Source organism: Lepisosteus oculatus, chromosome 6 (genome assembly GCF_040954835.1).
Source record: "Lepisosteus oculatus isolate fLepOcu1 chromosome 6, fLepOcu1.hap2, whole genome shotgun sequence".
Taxonomy (NCBI): domain Eukaryota; kingdom Metazoa; phylum Chordata; class Actinopteri; order Semionotiformes; family Lepisosteidae; genus Lepisosteus; species Lepisosteus oculatus.
In genome coordinates, this window is record NC_090701.1 from 17,417,340 (window position 1) to 17,436,265 (window position 18,926).

Here is an 18,926-nt window from a genome sequence, read left to right on the forward strand (position 1 = left end):
TTAGATCTGCTAGCAGTGTGAAGGTAAGAGCAGCAGTGATAATTGGCAGTATACTGCAAGTTCAGGACTGTTGCCCATTTTTCATGGCCATAAGTACCGCACGTGACATTATATAGAAGGCTTTTTGCGCAGTTTCCCTGCAACCCTATTTCAATTTCCTTCTGGACATCGAAATCGCATAGCCGTTGTACGGAGTGCAATGTAACCTATCATAAAATGCATTTATAACATTTCTTTAAACCCTCACTATATTTACACAAGCTCTAAATAAATAAATGTACAGTATGATCATTTCATACAAAGGTTACTATTTACTATTATTATAAAAGACTGTTTAATTTGATGTGGTTTTCATTATTACAGTTGTCACGACCAAAACATACATGATGTGGAGCTTGTCCATTCAAAGCGTTGTTCTTCCAAGTCCTGTAATGTATGCATGTTGGCACGAAAAGGCCTGATATCTTTGTAACCTACCCATATATTGGTACTGTACAGAAAGGCAGCCCAGAATAGCTTTGTGGTCACATACAGTATACAATAGGCTGTCCCTGGTCCAGCATTCTCCAAACCTGGCAGAAGCAAAAAAGTGGCCTTAACTCTGATGCCCATGGCTGACTTCATTTTTGGTGAATTCAGATTTGAGGAAAGGTGGCCCAGGGCTTTTTTGGACTTTTATTCTTTTTTTAATTCTCTGCAATGCACAGAACACTATTAAATATTGCACCAAAGTTATATAAACAAGTCCCTTTTGATGCCTCTGTAGGTAGTTACATTTGAACAGAATATTCTAGATGCCGCACTGTGCTCATTCATGTATAATGCAAAATGTTGTCCTTTTTTTCTGATCTGAGAATGAAAATGTAAGTTATTCTTTTCCATGACTGCATTGTTAATCAAGGCTCACAACGTATGTCTGTGGAGGATAAACCTGCTCCTCAAATGCCATTTGAAATTACACGTAGCCGGTTTTATCCATTTATTCATACGAGTCACTGAACACTGCAGTCTATCAGGCATGAGAAAGACCTGAAGCAAAACGTACCCCTTGTGATTTGAGGATTTGTGTGCGAGTGTGTGCGCGCGCGTCTGTGCTAAAAATAGCTTTTGCAAGCTAACAATAGCGCGCTGTGGAAGGTCATCTTCTTAATCCACCGTGGGCAGGGGATCGCAGACACTTGGGCGCGAACTGCCGTTAATCCTGCCCGTGTCACTCGGAGAGCTGATTGACTCCATTGTGGGGCCCTTCTCTCGGATGCGATGAGCCGCCCTGCCAGTGGAACAGCGAGGCAGAGTTCAGAGCGCAGGGCTGCGCTCCTGTAGCAGACGGGCTGGGCACAGGGCCAGCCAGCAGGAAGCAGGCTGCTCAAAAGGCATTACATCAGGGAGCCGCAGTAAAGGACGACTCTGACTCCGCTCTGACTCTTTGGAGACCTCGCAGCCCACCTCCTACCGGTGCTTGCGAGATGCCAGGATGCGTCACGCGTTTTTTTTCCTGTCAGGTGGATTGTGGTGGGTGGAGGGGACTGCAGTTTTCCTCCTTTTTTTTTAGGACGGCTTTGAAGCCCTGTTTGTACTGTCCAGTTTAAACATCCACTGCGCCACGTGCGTAAAAGAGAGCAAATGAGTATTTGCGATTGAGAATTGAGCAGATGAACATTTTAGAAGATCCACGGGTCATACTAGGCCTTGAACGGAAGAAACAACGACCTGTTTCTTTTTTTTAAAGAGCCCCACTATATCAATAAAATTCGAAAGGTTTAAAAATGTTCAGAGAAACGTTTTATTCGGATTGATCCTCAGTTTTTAACATCTATTTTTTCATGAAAGCAATTTCATAATATCAGATTATATTGTGTGGAATAGTATAGTGATGAATGGCTGGTTAATGGGCATGGAAATACTGTAGACACAAACCTAAAGCACAGCAAGGGAAATTACAAATGCTCATAAAAGGATTTATTTTCCTGCAGGTCTGAACTGCAATAGGCTGTATTTCAGTGATGATAAAGAACTATAGCAGGGGAAAGTAACCTTGTCCTGGGCTTTTATGGTTTTCTAGTTTCAATTCTATCTCTAACCATAATGACTTAATTGAACCAATTGAGTGCATAAGAAGTCCAGGGTGTTTTCAAAGTCTTAATCAGGTGCTAATTGAAAGGTACTTCTAAAACCCGTAGGAACCCAGTGCTTGTAGGACAGCGCTATCTAACCCTGAGCCGCAGTCTAGTTGTGACTTTTAGTTCTTCAGTAAAGGAGAGATCTTTTCTTGCACGGTACAGATGCCTGGCCTCTTTCATTAAAACCACATCATAAAATATTCATGAAAAAACAAATTATGACTTTTCCTCAAAACAGCAAAGCCTAGACTCAATTGAAATTTGACACTTATGCACAATAACAAAACCAAGATTTTGTGGCTTTTTGACAAAACACTCAGATGAGTAATGTGTGTATGGAGAGGATGAAATTTAACTTGGGCTTAAATGTGGATTTTGAATATATTGATTCATATTTATTCTATTAAATGCTTACCTTTACCTCACTACTGTAGGTTTGTACTAGCTCTGTTTGCTGCAAGAGCAGTGGATGACTTTTTAAAGCAGTGAACTCTTTTCAATTATATTAGTAATTGACAGTGGTAACTGACAGGGACATCTAGTCCAAATAAATAAATATATTTTGGTAGCTTGGTTGCAGTGTATACATTTGTAACCAGAACTTATTTTCCATCTTCAGCGTCAAATGCCAGACACTGTGTTTCCAGGCTGTTTCTACTGTTTTCTGATCGAGTATTCCAAATATGTCTTCACGTTCTGTTTAGTTATAGCTTAGCGGGTGAGCCCAAAAAAATGAGTGATGCAACAAAATCCCAGTTTTTAAAATCCCATTTCTCCTGAGTATCAGAGAATTTCTAGACCTCCACTGGATGGACAAACCTACAGTAGATGGAGGGGATTGCGGAGTCTTCGCTTGGGAATCTAGAAATGTTTCTGCGACCTCTAAAATAAAAAGAAAATTAAAAAACGGATATCTGCTGCGGTATAATCACGCTTTCTTCCTGCGAGGACTTCCATGTCTAATGGAAAAGAGTCCTCGCATGTGATCTTTTGAGTCGGATGTGGTTTCACGTTGCTGGACACTCACTGGCTAAAATATGTGGAGGTCCTGGAAAAGAAATAGTCCGTCCCTGATGTCAGGAATGCGTTGTGGGCTTATGAAGAAGAGAGGAACGTCCGTGGCCGTCGGACTCAGAACAAGTATGAAATCTCTCTCCAGTGGATCTAGTGGAATGTGCAGTTGACATCCATCTGCTGTTACCCTTCTCGACCTGCTGCTGCTTGCAGACCTGCAGGATTAAAAGCATAAAACTGCACTGCAGGTTTCATGCTCCATCTGTCCTTGTAGTCTGCAGAGGCATTGCGCACACTGGTAAAGCTTATATATTATTTTGACATGAGAACAAATGAACGCAAGTCCTCATTGTCAAACATATTGCTAGACAAATGACTGTGTATGTGTTCATATTTAACTGTTAACTGTATGTATGGGCATTTACACTTCACATATTCTTGTACATCACCACGTTTTCACCAGAACAGGTGCCATTTGTCCTTTTTTTCAGTACACATGCTGTAGATTCCTCCCTTAAAAACCTTACGAAAATACTCGGTTGTTACTACTAGTTTGTAATAAATTTTATATTTTGAAATGGAAAGGCATGGTGACAGCACAGACTACGGATCAGCACTTCTGTTATATTAGTGGTGCATATTAAGGTGAAGCAGAATGGAGAGTGTCAAATATGTACGTAAATGTGAGTAACTGTAATAAAGACACTGTACCACATTTTGCATATATGGATTTGGCAACCATATATACAGTGTACCTTTTACGCAGGCATATACTGTATATATGACAGTTGTGTAATATACGGGGTTAGTCAAAATGCTGTCGACAGCTTTGACAGTTTATTCCAAATTAATTACAGCCACGCTCCTTAAACTGCCTGTACCACTTAAGGATGGAGTCTCGCGTCGGTGGACGTTTGTGAAATTTAGTTTGGACCGACCATTGCACGGAAACATAAGTGCATTCAAAATAATTGGCATTTATAATTGTCGACAACATTGTGATTAACCCTGTATTTGTGGCAGACGTACCTGCAGACCTGTACTGTTGCTACCCTGGTTCATTTTGTCATCCCTGGTATCCACTGGCTGGTTGTCAGCCTTCGTTGCCACCACCAATCACGCCCATCGCCACAGACTGAATGGAATATGGCTCTCGGGGGCTGAGGCTGAGTCACGGCGTCACAGACATTTCAGTCACAGGCTCTCTGGTGCCAGTGCAGCGTTTTGCTTGGCTGCGTTCCCTGGTGCTCTATAAATGCCTGCGTCTGGGTCTAAGAGCAGCATCTGTTTTTCTTTGCTTACTGTTGAGGTATTCATTCTTGCTTTTATCCATATTTTATGAGTCACTGTAAGTAGGGCCAGTGTTTTCTGGAATGTTTGATTCCCCTCCACCACTACCCTGCTGAATTACAACCTGTTGTTAGATCAAATTAACCGATTTTAAGTTTTTGAAGGTTTGTGCTTTATTCGGGAATTGAACATTTTAAAGTGCCGTTAAGAATGGGGATTTCTGTCCACGGACTGGTGCTTGACAACAACAGCAGAGTAGAAGGAAGCCTGAAGAGTGAATCAAGAGTTAGGAAAGGGGCCATTTGGCAACAGAATGGGTTATTCTTTCTGCAACAAGGCCTATTTACTGCGGTGTGACAGCGCAACGACGCGTCGTCTCATCGTGTTATCACCACTCGCGGTTGTTGGGACTGCCAAGTTCAGTTTTCTAAAACGTGACTGGCTCTCTGAGAACCAGGTCCTAGTGAGCTTAACGTTCAGCTCTATGAAAAAAAAATGTTCTGGCAAATTCTGATTTTGAGGTCTTGTTTGTGAAAGTAAAAAATCTAAAATTACTCTTTGCTAATCATTAAACGCAGTTCGGAGGACCCTGGTTTTTGGAGAGTAGGTGAGGAATCTCGTTTTACAGAGATGTGCAAAGAGAAAGCAAAAAACTGAATTTTATTTGAATTACGATGATATTACCAAGAATTAAATAACAGCTTTAGCATTTTAGATTGCATGACGGCAGTTTTCTTTAACAGCGCTGTTCTTGGACAGATTGTCATCAGATTAGATGCATTTTTAGCTGAAAATATATCGAATCTGATTTTCGGAAGGCTTACCAGAAGAAATTAAGATGTATTTAAAATGTTTTGTGCATGTTACTTTATAAAACTTTGTGACTTTGTCATAAGCTTTGTTACTTAACGTGCACTTGACTTTCTAAAACAAATTTTCTATATAGTTGTATACGTTTTAAAATGTACAGCCCCAACTTCTTTCTGTAATATCGGAAAATGCACATTTCAACTTCTGACGGGAATGTTTAACTTCTGGAAAACACTGGCCCCCCATGATAACTTTGTGCCATTGTGAATGAGCTGCCTGAAAATCCTTCTCCTTCCCTGTCTTAGCAGCTTCGTCCCCCAGATGAGGGAACCAAAGCACGCAGCATGAGCCAAAGGCTGCAAACGATCAAGATTGCCACTCGTTTTTACTGCTCCGTCAGAAATGTAAGACGTGTAGCAAAATGATAGCCAGTCATCAAGTGCATTTAAAACCTAGCAGCTTTAAATGCACTGTTCATTGCCTTCAGTTTTCTCAGCATGTGTCTTACTGTCCCAAGGTCTAGCAGGAGCTCGAGGTCTCCAGGGCATTAGAAAGCTTTCTGTGCTCAGTAATGTTGTTTAATTAAGCCTGTATTGCTGTTATCCCCCTTCCAAAGGGTGCCAGGTGTCGGGGCTCCTCAGATAAGGACCTAGGTTAAGCGATTGTCATCGGTGGATACTGTATGTGGAACAGGAAATTAAATTGACCATTCAGTCAGGCGTATTAAAAAACAGGGATATGTACAGTAAGTGCGAACAAGTGGCTCACAGCTGCCGCAAGTAAGGCCTTTTCAGCGTTTTAGAGAAAAACTTTGCGAGGAACTGAAATGCGATGACTTCACCTTTTACATCAATCCCCAATCTAAAATAACTGATTTTGTTTTTATATGTTGATTTTTGTTCAAGAGAGGCTGAACTGTTTAAGGTAGCGATTTTAAAGGGGTGCTGCAGCGCTTGTTTTGTTTTTCAGGGTGAGAAAGAATCAGCAGTGATGAGTGCATTTCAAACCACAATAAAAGTCAAATGTTCACAATAGCTTGTAAAAACCATTTACAGCACAAAATAGACGACATTTCCAGGTACACGCTGTGCTATATTCTAAGATTCAGAACGAGGCAATAAGACTTCCAGTGAGATGAAGTGGCCTCATTACATTGTAAACAAGCAGGCTTGTGAATACTTGTGAATCAGATGGTTTTGCTGATAAATAGAACTTGTTAACTCTGCATGCAGATCACGTTGGAGAGGAATGCCTGCCGCACAACCTATATTTAATTCACTCACACATCACATTACATTAATCGTTACAGGGACTTATGAGCAGAAAGGGCTGCATCACATCAAAATTCTCAGGAACTCTCGCTCTCAGCCCCATGGCTCGACCAGGGATTTGCGACTACATGGTACTTACAGTACTCTCGCCGAGTTCAGGATTTTGTGCTTAATTCGAAATGTGTTTTGTTTTTTTTCTGTACCATCAATTAATTTATTTTGTTACCAAGATGTGAAAACTGGTCTGAGAAATGTGGACTACAATTCCCCTTTAAAGAGGTAGCTTCTCGTTTTGGAAGGTAGCCACCAACGGATAGGATACCAGGGCTCATTTATTATATTGGCACCCCTGATAGGCCAGTGGGAGCGTGATGCCCAGTCTCTGCCCCTGTTGTGCTTAGATATTGTGCTCACACAGGTCCTTCACAGGCCTCTTTCATTTCCTCGGGCAGGTGAGCGACTGAGCTCTTTCTCTTGCTCTTACTAGACATGCATCCAGTTTGCAAACTGGCCTGTGCTCCTTAACCCAATGATCCACAAAAAGCCAGACCGCCAGCTTGTTTTTTTTCCCCGAGACCTTCTGTGAGGACCATCTGGTTGCCTTGTTGTCTGTCTGTGTGCAGTCAACTTCTTTCAGCACCATTCCCATTTTTCTACTGCTTTCTTTTTTAAGAAAGCAAGCACGACTCGTTTTCCTTTCTTTTCTCTTCGCCTATCAAGCTTGCTTCTTTCTGTTCTTGGAGCTTATTCAGTTGAAAACTTAAAAAAAAAAACGAGGATGACTTGGATGCCTGAACACTGGTGTTGTCTCTTCTTCCATGTTGCACTTTTTTGTGTGCACCAGCACTCTAGGTCTGTTAGTTCTAGGTCTCCATGTATCTTGATGCTTCTGTGTTCTCTGGCGCCTCCTGCACCTCCTGGCCACCTGGTTCCTCTATGCTCCTGCCCCTTGGACTGTTCTTGCTTTCCTTGTTACTGGTGACCCTTGTTGAATGGCCTTCAGATCAATAACCTTGGACTTGAGGCATCACCTTCGCAGGCCTCTGTCTCTGATATTTGCCAGAATCAGAGCTGGGGTTTCTATCACTATTATGAAAGGGATCCCCCTTCATGGGTCATTCTTGGTCACTTGAGCTTCTCCGTTGATGTGGACTAAAGGCCAATCTGGATGAGGGCTGCTTAATACCAGTCTAACATACCAGGTCTTCAGATAGTCTAGCCAGTAATTGGGACTTCTCTGTTTTCTGGCAGAATTACCTCTCCTCCTGCATTTCTTTTTCTGTCACAGTCTCTGGGGCCTGATGTCAGCTGCTGCTGATGCCCTGCCTCTTAGGTCTGCGTGTGTTGAAGGTCAAGCAGGCCATCTCGGTGCCCTGGTGTTAAATCCACACAACAGACGTAATGGACAGAAAGATGGTGGTGTTGATGTCGTACTCCGGTTTGATAGGCCTCACCTGGTGGGCAGACTGCGAAAAGTTTTCATCTGTGTTTTTCTGGGATGATATTATACAAAGCCAACAGTGAATACTTCAACAAACTGGGCTGGCAATCTGCCGTGGGTGAAGTGTACATCCAGTAGGTAAATGTGCTTCAGCATATGGTGGTGGCAAAGAGTCTTGCAGTCTCAGACTGTACACTTCATTAAAATGTAAAAAGAAAGACACAAAGACCACACCCTAACAAAATGTGGAAAATAGCCTCTACTGAATTGTTACCTTTCATAAGTTCCTGAAAATGGTAGGAAATTGTGGCATGACTCAAACTTTGACAGCTTTTGGCGTTTGCATGGAGTTAAATGTGATCGAGAAACCTTAAAATCCGAATGTAAAGAAGTAAGCAATCCGTATTACTTGAAATTCAATGCACCGTGAGTACTTTCTTGAAGTCTTTTTCTTGTGTTCAAATTGATTATTCTTACATTCTGTGCTCCTGGCCTCTATATTTGTAGATGATTCTAGGAAGTTCTTTTCCATTGTTCTGTACTTACACCACCATCAGCTGAATAAAACCGGTTTAATGAGTTGAAATGCAGCAGCGCCACAGTGGGTCTGTCATACAGGGTTAATTTCCTTTCACTTTCAGCAGCTTATTGGTTTTGAATTAGTCACTCTGTCATTGCTTACATTAGTATACCACAATACTGCCAAATGCTTATGTAAGAGATCTTAAAGTAATTTATAAAAGATTATCAAAAATGTATTTCCATAATGATCAAAAAGCAGTCTCAATGATTACAGTTAAAGATAAAACTGGAAATCAGTTAGAAATGCATACAAATCCAGAAGTGTTTTGGCGTCCCATTAGTGATGCATTTTGGTATATTCTTTCCTCACACTGTTTATTATTCTTGTTGCTGCCGACTTCCTTAGCTGATGCTGTGACCCATTGTGCGTTGAAAGCAGTTACTGAACTGTATACACATAGTACAGCTGTATTCTAGGTGTATTCTACAATGAGATGCGCAATAAATAAAATGAGACAGAATTTAGCAAACATCACAAGTGTAGGATTGGGTGGTGAAAAGTAGCTGGAAGGAGCTCTCTGGCACAACTCTATGGCCTATTTTATCACAAGCTTTTAGAAAACCAAAACCACGACACAAAAGCTCAGCCCCTCCATGCAGCAGCGAGGTGATTTCTCATACTACGGTATAAGAAAGCTTGCAACCCCATCTTGCAATAAAAGTTAAGCAATGTTAATTTGCTAATATTGCTTATTAGCAATATCAATGTCTTGTTTTCGTTTCTCAGCACTTGCTGTTGAGCTGATATACTTCCCTCTGTCATAGCTCTAGGTTATGCTGGGTTGAGTTGAGATAAGCAATTAAAGAAATTGTTATAGGAGTATTCTGTGAGCTATTACAAAGCACGGCTTTTTAACTTTTCTTGGGCAAAGGCATTTTACAGACAGTATCTTGATAATAGATGCTTTGTCGAATGCCTGTTCTGAGCTGTTACTCATTGATTCTTATTCAGCAGAGTTCAAAGAAAATGCCTGATTACTGCTCTACCACAGATTAGGAACAAGTAATAGGTTTATTCCATGCTGAAAAGAGAAGAAAGAAAACGCAACGTTTTGGCTGTGGAGCCTTCTTCAGGCGTGGGCTCCACGGCCAAAACATTGCGTTTTCTTTCTTCTCTTTTCAGCATGGAATAAACCTTTTACTTGTTCCTTTGCAGCTGACACATGCTGACGCAGCTACCTACCTGAACTACTACCACAGATTAGGCCCAACAAGTGCAATGATGAGCTTCTACTATAATTTGGTAGGTCAAACCAGACCCAAAATGGGACACCAGGGAACACCTGTGTACACACCAATTTACCTTGTAGACCACTTGTGTTTGGGCCAGTGCTTTCCTCTCCATTTCCAGAAGGTCTGCAGTAGGTATGTGTAGTCTTGGTAATGTGATTAGGCTGTATTATAAATTCTAAATACACAATATAAATAAATATACTATATTTATGAGCCCTTGGACAATTGAGCACAGCATTTTGGAAAAGTGACATGAAATCCGCCCAAAAAAGTGGGGAAAATGACAAATAAGAGTTTTTCATTCATCCATTGGATAGATGTTTGACCTTTTAGAATGATGAATTTTCTGCACCACAAAGCCCGTTGTGCGCCTTTTCCTGTTCCGAGGACATGCTGACCTCTTGAAATGTCATTCTTTAACAGTCCTTCTTGAGGTCTTTCCTGCTGGGAAGAAGGTGTCTTTCAGTACGTTTTAAAGGCCCTTTTGGAGCTACAGTGCCGTTTAGAAAAAAGTAAATGTGTAAATCTTGCCATTTCTCAAAAGGAGGAAACATTTATTGAGCCGTGCTCACTACACGTCCGCATACCACATTGATTGATTGGTTTTAATCCCCTAATAAAATGACGGATTGAAATTGATAGATGTGCAATAAAATATAATAAAATTCAGGTCTTTCGGGCTGCTGATTGTTTTAACTTTCAACCAAGTGTCCTTTACAGAAGGTGCTTTACCAATAAAAATGAATAAATAGATTATTATCATTAGGAGACGGTTTTTCCTTTATCTAATAAGAGAACAGTATTAAGGAGTCAGAAGATTTTTCTGCTGTGCCTGGGGAAATATGTTTTTTTGGTTTTGGTTTGTCCATAATACAAAGATATTGTATTCAGAATACAAAGTTAAGATTTAATAATTTAATAGCACAAACAACAGTCAGCACTCCACCAAACAAAACCTTGTGCAGCACATCCATTACTGGTCAGCACTTGATAATTTTTATACCTGACCTGCTGTTGAGTTTGTGTAGAAGACAGTAGATGAATATTTGGTTTCTGCTATGGTGGATCCAGAAGCCCCTCTACCAAACATTTTGCAAACCTTCACGGTCACGGATGGAACAATACTGAGGGCTGTGGTCTTCACCAAACCAAGACCCTCAAGTAGGATGGTGCATTGCTACATTTTTTTTAGCCCCAGTCAAAAGAGTGCTTAAATGGTTCATGACATGTTTCCACTGTAGTATCAATTTTCATGGCTTTCTGAATCAGCCAGTCAATTATCAGTTATCTTAAGGTTTTTGTCCAGTATCTGTTAGGTCAGCTAACGAGGCTGAAGGAAACTAAAGTCTCGGGTTGCATTCTTCACGTGACACTTGTGAAAACATTTAATTGCCACTGTTGCTAGGTTTAGATTTAATTGCGAGTGAGGGAGGGCACACTTAACACCTTTGAAATAACAGCCCTGAGTGTCGTTTATCCTGATTTGTGCTGACAATAATTTCTTACACTTATATAGTCCTTTTCTGGACACTCCGCTCACAGTGCATTACATGCTGGGGACTGCCCTGGGGTACAGTCGGGACTCCCCTCCACCATCACCAATGTGCAACCCCCACCTGGATGATGCAACGGCAGCCATAGTGCACCAATACACTCATCACACATCAGCTATCAGTGGGGAGTGATGAAGCCAATAGATTATTAGGAGGCCATGATTGCTAAAGACCCATGGGAAATTTGGCCAGGACACCAGGATTACACCCCTACTCTTTTCGAGAAACAACCCGGGATTTTTAATGACCACAGAGAGTCAGGACCTCGGTTTTACGTCACATCCATAGGACAGCGTCTTTCTTACAGTATAGTTGTCCTGTCACAATATTGGGACACACAAAGTGAGGACTCCCTACTGGTCCGTCTAATGCCTCTTCCAGCAGCAACCTTAGTTTTTCCCAAGAGGTCTCCCGTCCAGGTACTGACCCGGCTTAGCTTCAGTGGGTTGCCAATTGTGAGTTGCAGGTTGATATGGCTGCTGGCCACCACTCATAATCCTGTTTGTCAGTTTTTAGCGGCGTGCAGTGGCTGACATACTCGTGGTCACTTCATTTCTAAACGAAACACAATAGTTTTCCACTGAGAAGTGGCTAAAACTTTTCCTTTCTACCGCATGTAGGACTCTGCCTAGCCTGCAGCCTGCGCTTCATGCACTGATGCAGCGTGCTCACGTAATTCTTATGTGGCTTACCGCTTCTTTCCGCAATGCGAACAGGCCGCTGAAACAACATGTTGGAGGACAAATGCAGCATGCAGGGAAGTTTGCATAGTTTGGCATTCGCCTAGGAAATGCTGCCAACGGCCCTGTTTCCAAGTCGGACCACTGATCCACAGCCGTTCAGTGACACCACTGGTCTCAGGTCCCGCACACTTGTAGGATGGTGTACATTGAAGCTGGTGGTCTTCTGGAGATCTGTTATTGCTACAGCTTACGGCTTTTGCAGATTTGTCAAGATGCTTTGCGTCTAAATGAAGAAATGGGGGAAAAAAGCACATTTAATGTGTGTATCAAGAGGAATTTGGACTCCAAAATAACAAAAAAATACACCTGTTCTGGAACCTCGGAGCACCCACCCTGCCTCGCTTGATAGAGTAGGGTTTCTGGGAAGGAAATTTCAAGAAGAGTCATTTCTTCTGCACTGTGGACCCTCTGTCAGTGGGATTCAAACACATAATTTTTGCAAAGCAAATAGTCCAGAGTGGAGAAAGTGGAAGATAAAATAGACTGATTGTTGGAATGTTGACACCTGTTGTCATGCTAACCAGAATTTAACCTGCTGCTGATTTCAGTTCCACATCCGATCTCTCCGAATCAAAGGAAGCAGTAAAGAGTCTTCTTCGAGAGCCCGTGGCAGTGGGGACACTTGCCACTCGAAATCTTTTAACCAGGCAAGAACCCCATCTTTTCTGCCCAGAATGGGCACACCACCATAAAGCGGCGAAGAGAATTATGGGAAAATGAGAAGCAGCGGGTGATGTTTATTTTTTTATCACAACACAGAGAGACTCCACTTTCAGTACTTAAGAAGCAGAAAAGAATAACATCAGGCATTGAAGCCGACACAATGGCCTTTACCATAATGGACCCATGTGGGAGAGTGAGAACAAAGACCGCAGCCGTTCGAAATATGCTGAGGAAGATTGAGGATTAAATTGAATCAACATCTGTTTTCGTTTGTGTTTTAAGTAGTGTGACAACTGCTCTGACCAAGTGTAAGGGAACCACAGCTCTTTAAGCCCGGGCCACTAACCTTTAGGTCTTTTGAATGCATTAAACAACTGCAGTGAGTCTTAAGTGGTTAATTGACTCAGATGCTGACCATCACTTTAATCATTAAGGGCTGCAGGCCTATAGGCTGCAGGAAAGGTTAGTGGTTAATAAGATCGGCAGCGCATATCCTTTGTTTATTTGACTCTCTTAAGAAATTTTCATACATATCGGTATGATATATGGATTCTTCCTTTCTTTCTTTGTGTATTTGTAGCGTTAAATACATATTCTCTACAAAGAACTAGTATTCCCAAAACCCTACATGGATTAACCAGATGAACTGCCATTGTCTTTGCTCTTTTCCTTGTGTCTTAACACTGAACCGAAGTTACACAGCACAAGTATTGTTTAAAAGACACTGGAGTTTCAGAGCATGCAAAACATGGAATTTAATTTTGTGTTCTAATTATGAAGTAATGTAGCAGAATATTAGTAGTAACATAGTTAGTAGTAGTAAAATAAGAGGGAGGATTTTGGACCAGTTTGCTAGATGCTTTTTGTCTTTATAAAAGCACTTATTACAATATTTCATTTTGGGCACCGGCAAGGAGTGGATTTAAACATATATTTTAGACCCAGCAATTAGTTAAAATGGATGAAAAAATGCACTATTCCATTCACTAATCCAAATAGTTGAACAGTGTATCTTTAAGATTACTGTCAAGAAATACTCAAGAGTTTCATTTCTTCAGTAGGGGCCTTGTATACAAATGTCATATGAATGCCCACTCAGATGAACTGCTGCCTGCATCTGGTTTGTGAAAGCCAATAATTCAATTGAAGTGGCAAACTGAAAACAGTAAAGCCTCGTGTGTGGTTAAATGGTTCCTAAAAAAGACCACTTGGTTCTTAAAAGGCAACGGTTTAACATTGTAAAATGAGATGTCATAAAAAATAAGAACATGAAGTTGAGTTTTCTTGATGACTGTTATTAAATCCTGATCTAAAGTCTTTTTTTGTCTCCAACTGCTGTTCTGTTGTGTGCTCACAGATATATAGTAGAGAGTGAAGGCAGAACACAAACAAAATGAGAAAAATTGATTTATTGGATTGGTATAATCCCCTCCACACTACTAAAAAGTACATTTAACTAAAAAAAATAGATTGCCCTTTATTTCTAGTATTGTCAGGGAATGTGAATGCCAAGCTGTGTATATTTAAAAAAATTGGAAGAAGGGTATATGTACCTGAATGTGGTTCAGAGGCCCTGTATCCAGCAGTCCTAGTGTGGTAGGTTTGCTTCAGTTAGTCAATGCAGTACCTCATGCTGTGCTGTAGTCATCTGACTGCTCATACAGGGATTCTCCTGCTGCTGTTGCTTATCTTACACATGTAAAGTGACTGAGTATTGTAGAAGAGAGCAGTAGTGCCCTCTGTGGTGGACAGCCACAATTCTCTACTGTCAAGTTTCATTTTTATGATAGTACTTCCGTTTATTTTATTTTTTTTTTGTACTCATGGTTTTCCATTTTGTTTTTCCCTGCAAATTCAGGCCAAAGAGCTTCCAACGTACAAGGACAATGACTTCATCAACGACGGTCAAAAGATTTACATCGACGAAAACAACAAAAAGATGTTTCTGGAGAAACTGAAAAAAGATGTGGAGGTGAGCGTTTAGGTTAAACACATGCAAACTTGGACCAGAAAGCTAGGAAAGACCAACTCTGCATTAGGCAGCTGTACAGAGGCTTTTGTAGAGGAGCAACTAATTCCACACTGAAAAGAGGAAAAAGCTTTTTGTTGTTTTTATTTACAAATAGGTACTCACATTGCGTACATAAATATAAACAAATTAACCTCTAAAAAGGCTAAATCCAGAAGAAACAGACAATGCTGAATACTAAATACTGTGAAATCCACCTATTATGCAACATCAATTTTAATCAAATATATTTTTATTTTAATAGTTGTAGTGTTAGTAGTTCCACGTTAAAATTCAAATCTGAAACATCTTAAAAAGAGAGTTGATAACTGAAGCTTCTTTATGTTGACTACCAAATTTAACAAGTGTTTACAGGAATGCACAGTTTAAACGCAGCAGATCACAGATAAAGAAGCTACCGTGACAGATTTAAACAGGGCATATGCTGTACTTTGCACCAAAATACAAAGTACCATTCTCATGCACCAAAACATGGAAAGTTAATCAAAATGCAAAGCTAAATATTCATCACTCAAACCAAGAAGTAGCAGCTGGCAATCCAGCAAAGCTGCAGGCGTAACCAGGTGAGGATTGTGCAGTGACATGCAGTTACCAGGTGAGGCTTGTGCAGTGACATGAGAAGCCAGATGGAAAAAAGGGACCTGCTACCTTAGTGTGAGGAAAACCTGGGTGTGCATCTTTCCATTTGTCAGTGCACTTGAGGTGGGGAAGGGTCGCTCTCCGCACATTCTTTTCTGCACCTTACTTGGCGTGCAAATTTAAAATAGTTTCATGAAGTGGTCAAGGAGTTGGCAGAGAAGTTATTCTTCTTAAGCATTCACACAGTTTTCAAGTAGTGGCAACGTGTCCGAAGCACCCTAGGTAATTTAACACGCTCAGCCACATTGCGTAATCGGTCTAGTCATTTATAACTCGCGGCAAACAAATAACAGTACACAGCATGCGCTGATCACCATGTTCTATTTCTGTGCGGTAAGGGAGATTACTGTAGATGCAGAGCAGTGCAGTTTTCAGGTGTGCTCTGTAAAACAGTCAGTTAAGAAGCAATCGATAGTAAACAGCTGTGTCCGGGGTAGTTGTGGAGGTAAGTGCTTTTACATTGGATGCAAGTCAGAGAAGTGGGTCTTAAGTAATGAAAAGGTTGCTAAACATTATTTACATTTTAACCGGCGAGCAGCTACAGTAGGCTGGCTGGCTGGTTTTGAAGAGCATCAGTCTTTGGGATAATAGAACAATAATGAGCTCAAGTCGTCATTTGCCATCATTGGCAAGTTACAGTTGCCGGTGCGAGTTGATCAAGAATCTGTAAAACTAGCTGTTCGAAAAGCTGTTTTTCAATTTCATGCAGGGATGGAGAAATGTGTGTCCACGTCCCGCTTGAGCTCTAGGTATGGTTTCCTGGTTGGCCTCAGCATGACTGCAGGGAGTGTTTATGTGTGAGACGTTGCCTGAGCAGTGGGATGCTCCCATTAACACGACCAGAGAAACCGGTTTTATGAGCCACAACAGAGCTGACCCAGCTTAAAGGCTTGGACGGAGCAGTGGCTACAGTGTGAGAAATTCCAGGAGGAAGTAACTTATACGACAGCAAAACGACTATACCCATCCGTCTGTGTGAAAATGATCTGCGTGCTCGGGTGCCATTCAGGACTACCGCGGACAGCTGAGAGACCAAATCACTGCCTTATGTGCCTTAAGCCAAACTATGAATGGGCTTCATTACTCTGCTCTCCTCCCCACTGATAGCTGATGTGTGGTGAGCGTTCTGGTGCACTATGGCTGCCGACGCATCATCCAGGTGGGGCTGCACATTGGTGGAGGGGAGTCCCCATTACCTGTAAAGCGCTTTGAGTGGAGTGCCCAGAAAAGTGCTAAATAAGTGTAGTATTATTATTATTTTATTTTATTTTTTTTTATTATTATGTGGGCAGCAGAATATCTGAGACAGGAGAGGTTGGGGCGTTTTATTCAAAGTTAAGAAGTGACCACGACAATTTGGATTTAAAAAGGCACGACAAACACCAAAGGAACAAAATCTCCATAGTTTGGAAAAAAGAAGATTGTGGGGGATGGGTGCAAATATTTAATATCCTGAAAGGTTTTGACAAAGATATCCCAAAGGATGACTAAAGGCTTAGTAAAGAAATAGGGACATAATGTAGGAGGTTCTTTATTACAGAAAAGGTTGAATGTCTGGTCGATATGCTCCATTACCTTAAAAAACTTATTGCAGACCCTCGGATCAATGAGCTACTACTGTAGCAACCATGTGAGCATTATGGGTCAAACCGACCTTCATCTGTAAATGTTTTTATTGTCATAAATATAAGGTGATCTGAATAAAAGGGTTCTCATATGGGCAAAATGTAATCATTATCAGAATGTTTCCTGTACTTAAGGTTCTACTGTATGAAGAAAATTGTTAAGTAGTACCTTAACCAAAGTTTAAAAGACATGATTACATCGTGACTAGCCGTATTTTCTGTTCCATTTTTTTAAGGGAAAACACATGCTTGCAGGGCCTTAAGCCTTTTAGAAAAAGTGAATCAGATTAACATACGGCACACTTTCTCCCAGTCCGGTCCAGAAAATCCACTAATGTCAAAAACCAAAATATTTACTTTTAAATCTTTGGTTCTCTGCGCTGCAACTCTCTGGGAACTAAACAGACACTGGGAATTATTCACTGTGTACCCCACCATTTAAAATAGTGTGTTCCAAGACTGACTGGAAAAAAACATTCCCCATTTTACTTAGTTTCTCTTGTTGCTAAGAAGGTTCAAATACAAACAGTAAAAAACTGCTGTGTTTTATGGGCCCTTTAAGGATTGTGGCGATTTATTTTCTCCTCGTTCAGACAAGTATTTCATTTGCAGCACAACCTGAAACCTATTCTGTTTCATGGCGTGCAGAATTGTATAACCGATTTTAAGGGTGAATCCAGAATGCTGCTCAGTACAGCCTGTGTGTTCGACTCATCAGAAGGAAGAAATGTTACCTTAATCCCAGGTGGCAACAACACATCTTTAATCCTGCCGTTGGTCCTCTTGAGGCTGAAGACAAGGGCTCAGACACACACCCACACACTTAACCGACACTGGTGCCTCGCACACAGTGGTGTCGAAATGGGTGCAGTCACTGTGCCGAAACCTGCTTATTTTTTCAGCACTTAAATTTCCATTAGAGAGTTTCTTGGAAATTGGAAGTAGGCAGCAATTATCGTGGAGCGCGTTAAGTGGCCTTTTCTGCAATCACTCAGTAGTTCAGAGCAGGAGTATTAAAAACAGATTCAGCGTTTGGCAGTGCGCTCCTTTTCTGGCAGCCTGAAAATGTCTGCATTTTCTTTTTCCCTTGCAGCTGTGTCTTTAGTGTAAGATGTTCAAGTGACATAATAGGGTCTTTTATTAATAAATATTGGGTATTGAAGGTGGCTATGGTGTTCTCTGTTCGCTTTGCAGCATCACAGCGGGGAAATGTTACCAAGTGAAAACTGGGGAAAAAAGTTTTTGGCACTCGATGGAGACTAAGAGCCCATGAAGTGTTGTACATGAATAAAAGTTGATACCAGTGGTGCGTTTTCTGACTATTCATTCAATTGGTCTTCCCTGATCCTCAACTGTAGCATCTAATTGAGGAGTTATTTAGACAAATGCAATCTACTGCTGTCCCAGCGTTTTAGCATAAAATTGCATTAAATTTGAAATTGAGGTGTGATTTTGTCTTGTCCTGCATGTTAACCCAATTTTAAAATCTAGTGATGGCAAGTGCAGGTATTTATGATGGAGCACTTATTTTGCTTTGCAAACCAAATGTATTTATAAACCGATAATGGCGAGTTGATCAATTTGGTCATGCTTCTTGAATTTATTAAAGTATTCAAAAAGTCTCAAGGGCACCAACATTCAATTCAGTGAATTTCTTCCGTTTCAATGTTGAAACAGGAACCAGAGGTCACAAGGGTCAACTACCTGAAAGTGCATTTAAGTACGAGAACAGGGGACATTTCTTTACACAGAGGGTAGATTATTCCATTCTCCCACAACCCAGCCATGTTGATGAGGCCCAAACCCTGGATGCTTTTACGAAAGTGCAGTTTGAGACCCACAGATCAAATAGCTGCTGACGACCAAATAGGCTGGATGGTCCAGATAAGTAACCTCTCTTATGTTCTTATGAA

The 18,926-nt window shown here is 41.1% G+C and overlaps 1 protein-coding gene across 4 annotated transcripts in view; it reads left to right on the forward strand.

The window, feature by feature from the left end:
* Positions 1-18,926, forward strand: part of pip4k2aa (phosphatidylinositol-5-phosphate 4-kinase, type II, alpha a) — a 93,937-nt gene that overhangs the window by 71,402 nt on the left and 3,609 nt on the right. Inside the window, exons 7-8 of one of the 4 annotated variants that reach the window (XM_015354601.2) lie at positions 5,540-5,638; positions 14,579-14,692. In XM_015354601.2, coding sequence (XP_015210087.1) covers positions 5,540-5,638; positions 14,579-14,692 — 213 coding nt within the window. Of the gene's footprint in view, positions 1-5,539; positions 5,639-12,605; positions 12,705-14,578; positions 14,693-18,926 lie in introns of all 4 variants that reach the window. The other 3 variants (XM_015354602.2, XM_015354600.2, XM_006634386.3) reach the window with 3 other exon arrangements.